General features: G+C 40.2%; 1 protein-coding gene across 1 annotated transcript; it reads right to left on the reverse strand.

Moving 5' to 3' along the window:
- Positions 1-6,608: 6,608 nt before the first annotated feature.
- On the reverse strand, positions 6,609-10,721 carry rnf223 (ring finger protein 223). Its single transcript, XM_043675457.2, has 2 exons — positions 10,613-10,721; positions 6,609-8,896 (listed from the first exon to the last, which is right to left on the reverse strand). Exon 2 carries the CDS (start codon positions 8,887-8,889, stop codon positions 8,230-8,232), a length of 660 nt encoding a protein of 219 aa, XP_043531392.1. The 5' UTR covers positions 8,890-8,896; positions 10,613-10,721; the 3' UTR covers positions 6,609-8,229.
- Positions 10,722-11,927: the final 1,206 nt, after the last annotated feature.

Below are 11,927 nucleotides of genomic sequence, written 5' to 3' on the forward strand. Positions count from 1 at the left end.
CCAGTCTAGGAACACTGATCAGTCTCTGCCAAGAATGTTATCAAAGGAACCAGGCAAATTCTTAACCTCTTTGTCTTAACTTCAATCGAATGAACCCCTGGGTTCAGGTTGAATCCTGAACTTGTCCGCTAAGATGTTGATGGGCCTTATACCCTTTGGAGTTTAGAAGAATGAGATCTGACCTTAATTAAATTTATAACAGTCCGAGAGGGATTGACTGGGTGAATGCTAAGATGATGTTTCAAATCATGTGGCATAGTTTAAAAATAATGGACTCTCATTTAAGATGGAGATGACCAGAAATTAATTCTCACAAATGGTCAGTTATCAGTCTTTCATAGAAAGATAGATTGCCTACAGTGTGGAAGCAAGCCATTTAGCCCACATCGACCCTCTAAAAGAGCATCCCACCCAGACCAATCCTCCCAATCTCATCCCTGCAACCTTGCATTTCCCGTGACTAATCCACTGAGCCAACACATCCCTGGACACAATGAGCAATTTAGCACAGCCAATCCACCTGACCCACACATCTTTGGACTGTGGCAGGAAACCCACGCAGACACAGGGAGAACGTGCAAACTCCACAAAGATGGTCACCCAAGGGTGAAATTGAACTCAAGTCCTCGGAGCTATGAGGCAGCAATGCTAACCACTGAGCCAACATGCCATGCCGCTATTCCACTTTAGAATGCTCTTTGTCAAAGTGCAGCGAAATCTGGATCATTGAGTATATTAAGAGGTTGAGTTAGCTTTTTGATTGACAAAGAAGTCAAAATCTATGGAGGCATAGGCAAGAAAATAATCAAATCAGTCTTTATTATATCAAAGGGCAGAGCAGGGTCAATTGCCTTCTCCTGTCCCTATTTTTTTTTACTGTCTTATAATAATATCTACATTTTGTTCACTAGACTATCTTCCATTAGTCATATTATTTTGCATTAACAATTTTATTGATTTGTTCTTGGGATGGATGCATTGCAGGAATGGTCTTCCATTATTGCCCAGAGGGGGATGGGGAGGAGGAACATGAACATTGCGGCGAATGAGTTTGCTCTCAAAAAGCTGTTAGACCAAGACTTCCAGGATTCAGCCCGAGCTTCCCATCAGAATCAGAGCAACTGCAGTGAATTAATTGTGACTTTTTTGCACAATTAGCAAAGAGAAAGTGAGCAAAGTCATGTGCTTATTAACCTTAGAGTTAGCATTTAAACTTTACATTGATTACTGCAGTAATCGCAGAATTGTGTGGTGCAAAGGAGGCTATTTGGCCCGTCAGTGTTGGCTGTATTGCCTAATGCCAATCTCCTGCCTTTCCTGCACACCATTACTATCCAAATAGCCATCCAATGCTCTCTTGAATGCCTCAGTTGAACCTCCAGACCCTAACTACTCACTGCATAAAAAAATCTTGTCACATCAGCCTTGCTCGACAAGATAAAATAGCCAAGATTCAGCGGCAATGCACCTGTCAGTTATTTAGTGTCAAGATATGTTTTAAACAATCTCTGCAGAGGTGTTATTTTACATCAATGCAACTTGAACCCAGGTATACTGGCTCAGAGGTAGGGACACGACAAGAGCCATCCTTCATTTAGAGTTAACCAAGCCCAACCTACATGTCTACAGCTGAAATCAGTGTGGCAGACAGATCAATTTAGGATTTGGCTCCTTTAAAAAAAACATCAGATCAACACTATGCGATAGTGGATCTATTGAATAGAAATGTTTGTTTGCCTGTTGTCAGCAACGTTTCTGGAATTTATCCAAGCTTATAGTTGGTCCTACCTTTAAGCCAGAAGGTGTGGATTCAAATCCCACCAACTCCAGAGGTGTGTCTGAACAGATTGAAATAAAATGAGGTGGCCTGGCGAACTGAGTACTTCACCGTTCTTGGAGAGAATGGGGTTAGCTTTCCCAGACTTCATGTTGAACCTCTGTCTGTAGGAGGTGCTGACCATCACTCCTAGCTACTCCCCTCCTGGGTTTCTTTCCATTCTGTACAGGTGACTGTTTCTTAAACCTTTGATCGGAGGAACACTTGCACCTCTTATACAAGTTATCTCAGGGCTTTACAAAGCGAGGGTTAGGACCCCAAGTGGGGACTGTGAGCTGAAATGTTGGGGTCATGGGCTCCTAGATGATAATAGCTATTGTGAAGATCTGAACTAGTCATAAACATGGTGCTTCTATTCCAACATACAAAGCCCTCTGCTTTCACAGGCTCCTTAGCTCTCAGTTCACACTGAGGGGGTCACAACAACTTTAAAGCTTTAAACTGGGGATCACAGTGGGGAAAAGGTTTGGTAAAACTTTCTCCAATTAACTTCTGTACACTCTCTCTCTCTAATGCTCCTGTTAATTTGTGGGTCAGCTGTGGCTCAGTAGATAGTGCTTTTGACTCTGGGTCTCAAGCTTCCACTTCACAACTTGAGCATTTAAAAAAAAAAAAAGGCTGACACTCCAGTACAATACAGAGGGAGTACTACACTGTTGGAGGTGCGATCTCTTGGTTGAGATGTTCAACTGAGGCACTGCCTGGCATCTCTGGTGGACGCAAAATATTGTCAAGAGTATGTTGTTAGAAGAGCATAGCAGGTCAGGCAGCATGAGGAGCAGGGGGACAAAAAACCCTACATTTCAGACATAAGCCCTTCAAATCGAGAATTCCTGATGAAGGGCTTATACCCTAAACATCAACTCTCCTGCTCCTCAGACGTTACTGACCTGCTGTGCTTTTTCAGCAACACACACTTGACTCAGATCTCCAGCCCTCACTTTCTCCTGAGTTTTATTCCAGCATTTTCTGTTTGCATTTCACATTTCTAACTTTTCTGATGCTGTTTTGCAGACAAGCAGGAGAGTTCGTGTTTGTCATGGCTGCTCAAATAATATCACAAAGAAGTATCTTTTTTTTTAAAAAACAATGAAATCACTCATGGGAGTGGGGGTCACTGGTTGTACCAACATTTATTTCTCCATTCCTAGGCTACCCTTGTATAGGCAGTAATGAGCTGACTTCTTAACCTCAACAATCCCATGTGCTGCAGGTAGACTCTCAATACCCTTGAGGGAATTCTAGAATTTTGACCCTGAATTTGTCAGATTGTTGAAGCTTGCTAGGAGTACATTTGCCACTTTCTTAAAATTACAAGATCACATTAAAAATTCTTCACTGGTAGTAAAGAGCTTTAATATTAGAAGGATGTTGTGAAACTTGAAAGGGTTCAGAATAGATTTAAGGATGTTGCCAGGGCTGGAGGATTGGAGGTATAGGGAGAGGCTCAATAGACTGGGGCTATTTTCCCTGGAGCAGAGGCTGAGGCATGACCTTTGAAGTTTGTAAATGAGGGGCATGGATATAGTGTAAATCGACAAGGTCTTTCCCTGGCATGGGCAAGTCCAAAACTAGAAGACATAGGTTTAAGGTGAGGGGAAGATTTAGAGGGGACCTTTAGGGGCACGTTTTTCACAAGAGGATGGTGCACGTATGGATGAGCTGCCAGAGTAAGTAGTGGAAGCTGGTACAATTACATTTAAAAAAAGACATCTGGATGGGCATATGAATAGGAAAGTGAGGGATATGGGTCTGGTCCTGGCAAATGGGACTAGATTAATTTAGGATATCTGGTCAGTGTGGACAAGTTGGACCAAAGAGTCTGTTTCTATGCTGTTTATGATTAGATGAACTGTTCTATTTCAAGAACCAAAGTGTCTTAACATCTTGACTGACAAAATATTTTGCCATGGGATGTTTCACTGTGATAGGGTCTACACCACATTGAATTTCAAATGCTCATTCTCAGCACAAAGTACATAAACAGCCCCACACCATTCTGAAGTGGTCTTCAGTGCTCTTATTTTAACATTCTTCATCTATCCCAGTCCCGCTTTCAGAAACTCTTCCTAACCAGTTTTAATTTTTAAACATATTTTCCCCCACACAGGTCATGGTTTCACTAGCTGGGTCAGTATTTATTGCCCACCCCTAATTACCCAGGAGAAGGTACTGGTATTTATGGTTGGGTATAGATAACAGAAGTTAGCTAAATTTATTTTAAAATTGAGCTCAAATCATCTTTACGCTAGGGTATCTCTGCTCAGATTTTTTTTTAAAAATCCAATCAATCCTTGAAAAAAAAATATGAACCAGCATATGCTGATTGTAGGTGTTCATGTTTTCTTGAAGCCCCAGATGTGAACAGGAGGTACAAGGATGTACCTGGAGGTACAAGGATGTAATTTCTCCACATTTAAACATTTACTTCGATTCTCAGCTTTCAACAGGAGGAGGTCATTTTAAATGACATTTGAAAAAGAATTCTTGTTCATGAAAGTGAGTCCACTGGTGCCTGTAGTTTATAAATTATTCAGCACAGATGTTCAGAAGTGACAGATTTAAATGCAACTTAAATTGAAGAACAATAGATTGAATAGCAGTGTGGAATGATATGAATTGCCACAACAGGAACTTTGAGACAGTTGTTTTAATAGAGGCCAAAATATGTACAGTATGCCAAGTGAATGAATAATATATCCTGGCTTTGATTCTCCAACTCAATACACAAGTGATTGTGGGCAATATTAAAATGCTTCTCAAAACTGAGGCTTCATGGTCAGACTCTGCATTAGGAAAGGGGGAAGCAGATACCACATGTCCTCATTGGGAGCACTGAGGGAGAATCGGATATGGGGTAAGCCCCCAAACCAAAAACCCCTCTAGAACGCACATGAATCAGGGCACAAGTAGTCTGCATCACAACCCTTTGCACAAGTGAAATGGATTTTGAAGACTAATTATTTGACCATTGGTAATGGTGCCTCAAGCCACCAGTCTTTGTAGGGATGAAGGAAAATACATATGTAACTGATGGCAATTCAGAATTACTGATGCAACATTCCAGATATGAAGTTGTGGGAACACAGGTCATTGCAAGAGCTGCCAAGGTAAGCAGCCAGGCATGTCCAGTCCATTGTTTTAGCCATCCATGTGCTGACCATTGCAATCTGTGGCTATTGAAATCTGGCCCATTGCTGTCTGCTTTATGGTCATTTCAATCTAGGTGGACATCATCCACAATAATTTACTTGTTAACCAGATCAATCCTTAGCAGTTGCCTCCACACCATTTGTGTAGAGGGACTTCCCACATGGGCTACCATGCTATAATAGTTGGGTTACTCCACTGCAGAGGAGTTAAAGCAGGAGGGTGAAAGATATTTTAAAAATTTTAAACAGGCAAAAATCCTTAATGCTATGGAAATCTGGGTTGGAGGGATGTGCAGAGAAGACTCTGGGAAGAAACAAAGTGGTAACTCAGGTTTTCCTACATGTAGCAGAGAGGAAAGGGACCCAAAAATTACACATTTTAAAAAGCAAAAAAAAAAGTGTATAAAATGTTTCACCTACAAAACAAAGTATTTTGCAAGATGCATAATTTTTTCCAATCTTGACCCACAAACATCACAACTAAACTGTTCAGATCATAACCAGAGACTTACAAACCTTCCTAGCATGGATACCTGCTATGGCAGTGTTTGTTCCTGGCTGTGCAGAATAGCACTGCAGAAATTCATTTTTGGATAAAAAAAGGTCACCCATGCACAGTGGGTATTTGAAGTACAAATTTTAAGCCACAAATGCACTTAGTCACATGTAGCACAATGCAAAAATCTCAGGAAAATTCTCAACTCCACACCCTTAAGTTTTTGCATGAATTTCATTGCACTGGACTTTAACACAACTTGCTTCAGCTGGGGGAAGCATTCTATAGGATGGAAGGTGCAGTAATTGAACTATTAGGATCTTATTTAAGGGGGCGGGGAAAAAAAGCTGAGTGGTCTTCAGAAGTGTTGGCATGTTCAGCAGGGTGAACATGTGATGCATGAGGAATAATTTGCATTGGAAGTGGATTTCTTTAAAACACTAGCTTAAATTGCTTTGTCAGTTTCTTCCCTCATGAGGGAGGGACAGTTAATAATTAGTTCATGAGAGAATTTGGTAATCAGTCTTTAGAACCCCTTGAGTAAAAATGTACACAAGATTTACTGGAAAGACCAAATACCAGAGACAAAGTTTATCCACAAAAATAAGTGTATTCCACTTTCCAGTCCAAGACTGCATTCATCTATGGTTTGGCATGATAGGTGGGGTTGGGGGGGGGGGAAAGAAGTCAGTAAGGTTTATTCAAATTTAATTTGGAGATGGTGCAGATGGCAGATACTGAAAAGTCAGGTTACTAAAATGGAGCTGGAAACAGCACAGCAGGTCAAGCATCAGAAGATCAGGGGAATTAACATTTTGGGCAGGAGCCTTCATCAGGACTCAAAGGTCAATAGACAATAGGTACAGGAGCAAGCCATTCAGCCCTTTGAGCCAGCACCACCATTATGGTTATGGCTGATCATAACCAATCAGTACCCTGTTCCTGCCTTATCCCCATAACCCTTGATTCCACTATCTTCAAGTGCTCTATCCAGGTCCTGGCTCCCACTGCCTGAAACAGTCCCCAGCTCTGATGTTGCTTGACCTGCTGTACTGTTTCCAGCTACTCAATCTTGTTATTCCCATTACAACTAATGCAGAAGTTAGAACCCAAAGACAAAGTCAAAAATCTAAAATCTTTATTGAAATTGTACTTCACTTTTCATTTGCACAAATTTAGAACACAGAATTATTAACCTATTAGTTGCAGACAAATAGTTAAAATGATTCTTCTGTTCACTAAAGACACATTGAATTGTCACTATTAATGTTTGCAAAAATTGGAATCATGAACTCTGCTCAAAACCTAGCAGAGTATAGATGTTGCATTATACAATTTCAAAAATTAAAACAAGTTCACAGTTGCAATGTCCTATTTAAACACTGAAAAAAGGTATGGCAGTTCTTGAGCTTCACTGAAGCAGTTCAAAGAATATAATAACCTCATTGGAGAGATTAGCATTCACCTGTAATAGTAAATATTGCTTCAGTTAAATTTATTATAACCTGGTAAAGATGTCTCTAATGACAAAGACCACATTACTAGTGTAACGAGAAGCTTTTACTACAAGCCCATGCACTAATAAACTTATGATATTTGATACAATTGGCCAGTGTCCTAAATTTATCCAACCATCAAAAGGACTTAATTCAGGTATCAAGAGCAGATTTGCTTTGATTGCCAAGCCAGGCCCCACACACTTCAGATGGTGATGTGCAGAATCATGGAGGAGTCATTACTGCAGCTGGGATAAAAGCACTGGTGTAAAGTAGGCGAGAAAAAAAAAAACCAAGGGTTGAACAGATTACTTTCATTTCTAGTGCAAGCAAATAACTATGATTCATAACTGGAATAGATAAAGGGATTTTGCATTCCTAGCACCAGTGAAACTATATAGGCTAAAGGTTTCTGGTAATATTGAATTTTGGGAAATATTTATGAATTGTTGGAGGGCAAGGAAAGTGCATGTGACAAATTGGGACTGCCACAGTACCCTAAAATAGGCATATTGCTAGACTTAACCCAGTGGACTTTTAATTAATCACTTCCAAGGAAAAGAAATTGCTTCCTTTTGGCAACGACAATGGAGTGAACTGTAGTGAAAGTTATTAAGCAAAACAAAAATCAGTTAGTAAAAAAGTGTCAACTGCCACAAACTAATCATTGTGTTTGCTGGTTAGTCAGTGACTTGTTAAAAAAGGACTTGTACTATTTAAGTCTTTCTACTTTTACAGTAGAAAAGTCACTGACTAATTGAGAGGTGTACATGAAAGCCACTTATGACAGGAAAAAAAAAAGTGTTTTCTATAACCACAAAATTCAATAAGTGCTCACATTTCTATTCAAATAGAATGCTAGAACTTAGTTTATACTGAATACTTTGTAGCATGTATTCGGACTAAAGATTGCAGACTTGTTTTACCCCCTACGAAAGAAAAAAAAGTTACTGCAGACAACTGACTGGCTTTGTTCAAAAATTCCAGTTGATGTTCTCTAACCATTAGTTCCTCATTTACTTGACTGCCTATGATCATGAAACCTGTTCAGTTTGTTAGCTGCAGTGCATTGCATGCACAAATCTTAATTGCTAGTTCTGGAACCCTTAACTTATACCAAGTTAATATTATTTCTTGTAGTGTTTGGTGAATTACTTGACTGGTTGTGAATCTTCCCAGTTTAACAGACAGCAGAATGTCCAGATGTCATACAACACCAGCTCCACATGCAAAAACTACTTGCCCCTATTATCTTGTAGTATTGACAGGGGCAGATGTTGGAGGAGGATTGCGAGCACAGCTTAGATTTTGTGTGGCAATTGCACACCGGAGTGGCCATAACACAACGCCAAGGAAAATTATGAGTACCAGTATAAATAGTACCAGTCTCTTCCAGTCACCAAGGAGACCAAAGCAATTTAGTAGTCTATTGTCTATTACTGTGGCAGGAGGAGCTGCATTTTCTGGTTTTGTTTCACCAATGTCAATACAGATGCAAAAGTCAGAATTACCAGGCTCTTTTGAGTTCTTGCAGCACAGTTTCTTGCCTTCCACCCATACTGGTTCTTCAAGTTGTAGCTGGGGTGGGAGCTGAGCGAGTAGCTCTTGGCTTGTTTTTAAGGCAGGGGTTCCATTTTCAGGCAACGCTGTCTGGCTCCTGCAAAGTGGACAGATGATATCAGAGGACTGGTCAGCTGGTGTGCTGGCTGCCAGTCTGGCCAGACACTCCAAGCAAAAGGCATGCTGGCACTGCAGCAACTTGGGAGTCTTGAAGGTGTTGTCATAGGAACTGAAGCAGATTGCACACTCCAGACCTCCAACTGAGCTCCCATCAGAGCTTTCTACATGAGAGCAAGTCTCCTCAGGAAGAGAGTCTTCAGTATGCCATACATCAGTCGAAGTAGACATTGTGCACCTGATGGAATTAAATTTAAAAATGTTGGGTAGCTGATTAATAATGAGAGCAAGGCAATGAATACATGCAAGGCTTTACTGAGCCACAAGGCTACAGTGGCATGCACCACTGGCATTTCAATTGCATTCCAAAAATCTTAAACTGCAGTCAAATTTGGAGATGTTTGTCCCTGACCACAAAGGAAACAAATGCCAAGCAAGTTTCCTGTTCATTTAAACAGGTTCACACCTTATAATACATTTTCTGAAAGGGAGGAACCATTTGTTATGTCACAAACAACTGAACCTAATGCTAGAACAGTAGTAACAATATTCCAATATATAAAATTGGTTTCTGACTGAATGGCCCTTGTCCCCCAATAAGATTGGATCCTCAAGGAAGGCTGGCCCAAGACAAGACCATGAAAGATAAGAAAGAGAATAGGCCATTTGGCTGTTCCACTATTTATTTGTATCATGGTGGGTTAAAAAAGGAAATACAGACCAACAGGTCTTTGGGGAACTTTATCAGTCAGTCTCAAACAAGGTGCAGTCGCAATAAACAGTTTAGTTTAAGGAAGAACACTTTGCTTGTAAAGCATACACTAAGAGGTCACGGGGAATTTCTTACAGAAGAACTTCCTGAAATATACTTAGACATTTAAAACCTGTGGGGTTAGAAGTCGGCTGCAGACAATTTTGCAAACTAATAAACAATTCGGGGGGGGGGAGGAGGAGAAAGAGAAGATGGACCGGAAAAGTCATAGAACAAAATACTTATAATAGCGACTAAAGCCTGCAGTATTACTAAGAGTAATTCTCAATCTTTTCTTAACACTAGGAAAGAATTCTATAGACAAATTCTAAAATAATTGAAGCTAAATAGTTAGTTCAAATAAAACATCCTTAATTAAAAGTTGAATTAATTAAATTTAAGTCACTTAATTATTAGACCGCTCGATTAAATCCTGAATTCTGCTGGCGTTTAATTCAAGTTATTGAAATCAGGTGGGCGGGAGGGAAAGATTGAGCTGAAACGAGTTATGAACTAATCTTTGCTTTTTGTATATCAAATTGTCCAGTTTCGATGTTTTCTAGAGGCACACTTTTCAGCCTAACCAAGGGGCGGTTGGTTTTTAGTTAAACTTGGTAGAAAGCGACTCGAGGGTGTCAAAGTTTCATTTAAAGAAAAACGCGACTTGGGTTATTGGTTACAGAGAAGAGCGGTCTTTACGCCTTTAAAAAAGGCTATTTGGATTTGAAAAACAGCTACTGGTTCCAAGCGAGGAAGCCATTCGAATCAGTACACGCTGCACCTAGCCTCACTTTTGCTTGTCCACATTTATCCAAAAGTGGAAATGTTAACAGATGCTGGTCTTTAAAAGAGTGCAAAATCCATAACATTTCTGTACAATACATGCTAGAAATAAAAAAAAACATTCCACACCAAATAATTTTTAAAAGCAGTTTATACCAGAAAGTTAAGCATTGAGGGGGAATGTAACATATTACTGATTAAAGTGGTATTAAAAATTAATCAGTATGTTGTTTCCGAAAGATCTTGCTTCATGAACACTTGGAAGTTTGTACAAAAAACGTTATTTTAAAATTAAATCAATTCAAAACAAAACTACCCCCACTACTTAATGTAGGGTAACTCAAATTAAATTCACTCGACATTTTTTTCTTTCCTCTTTCTGACAGTAACATTGTTTAAACAAGCATAACTTAGTCATACCTTGTTCTGGGTGCTCCTTAGACTACAGAAGTGCTATCCTGAAAGCTGTCCTAATGAGGTTGAATGAACTATTCCCGCCGCTGGTGTGGTTTTTATAGGTGGTGACTAGCGTGTACTTCCTTGTTTTGAGTTGATCCAACCTGAACAGGTTTTGAGTGCGCAACGTGTGACTGGCTTTCAGTAATTTGTGAGCTGGACTGTGATGAGAAATTGCCTTTCCTCCCCTCGCCTGGTGTCTGGACGTTTCGGATTCACCTGGTCCCTACAACTCCGGAAAGCACACGGGGATGAATCCGCTTTTTAAAAAAACAAGTGGGACTCTATCCCAAAAAAATCGAGGAGGTCTGGACAGGAGGAAAAGTCATAATATGGAATCTTTTCCCAAACATTCACAATAATGCGAGGTTTTTTTTAAACTGAAAAGGTCATATCGGATTCAAAACATTAGCTTTGTTTTTCTCACCACCGATTTTGTTTGTATTTACATTTCGGTTTCAATAAATTGGCAACATCTAAACATAACTGGATGTCTGGGAATCGAAGTGTGAATACGTACCCGAAAATATAGTAAATGCAAAATATTGCCGATGCTGAAGATCTGAAACAAACCAGAAATTGCTGGAGAAACTCAGTAGGTCATCGAGTCCGAGCACGGAAACAGACCCTTCGCTCCAACTCGTCAATACATGCCAGATATTCTACATTCAACCCGTCCCGTTTGCCAGCAACATCCTTGGAGAGAAAGCAGAGTTAACGTTTTGGGTCCAGTATGACTCTAACTCATTTCACTCTCACTGTAGGCTGGACCTGCTGAATTTCTCCAGCACTTTCTGTTTTAATATTTAACTCACTTGTCTGAAGTGTTTAAAGGGATCCTTCGTTTCATCTTCCTGCTTACTTTCAGACTGTAGGTTGTTACTTCCTGATAATTTATGGTTATCCTTTTTAATTAATTGGGCCGAATGTCCTCCTTCACTGTGACTGGTCACAGTCCAACAATGTGGAAATGCTCTTCCCATTCAATCTTCTGCCTGACTCGGAGGGGCATTTAATGCTCATTGCCCTGAGAGACGAACAAAGACAGAAACTGCTGGAGAAACTGCAGGAACCAATAGTAGAATATCATAGAATCACTGCTGTGTGTAAACAGGCCATTTGGCCCAACAAGTCCACACTGACCCTCTGGAGTATCCCACCATTCCCCTACCCTATTACTCTACATTTACCCCCTGACTAATGCACCTAACCTACATATCCCTGAACACTATGGGGCAATTTAGCATGGCCAATTCACCCTAACCTGCACATCTTTGGA

This window comes from Chiloscyllium plagiosum, unplaced genomic scaffold (assembly GCF_037043375.1).
Source record: "Chiloscyllium plagiosum isolate Xiang-an unplaced genomic scaffold, Cpla_swu_hap1 HiC_scaffold_37, whole genome shotgun sequence".
Taxonomy (NCBI): domain Eukaryota; kingdom Metazoa; phylum Chordata; class Chondrichthyes; order Orectolobiformes; family Hemiscylliidae; genus Chiloscyllium; species Chiloscyllium plagiosum.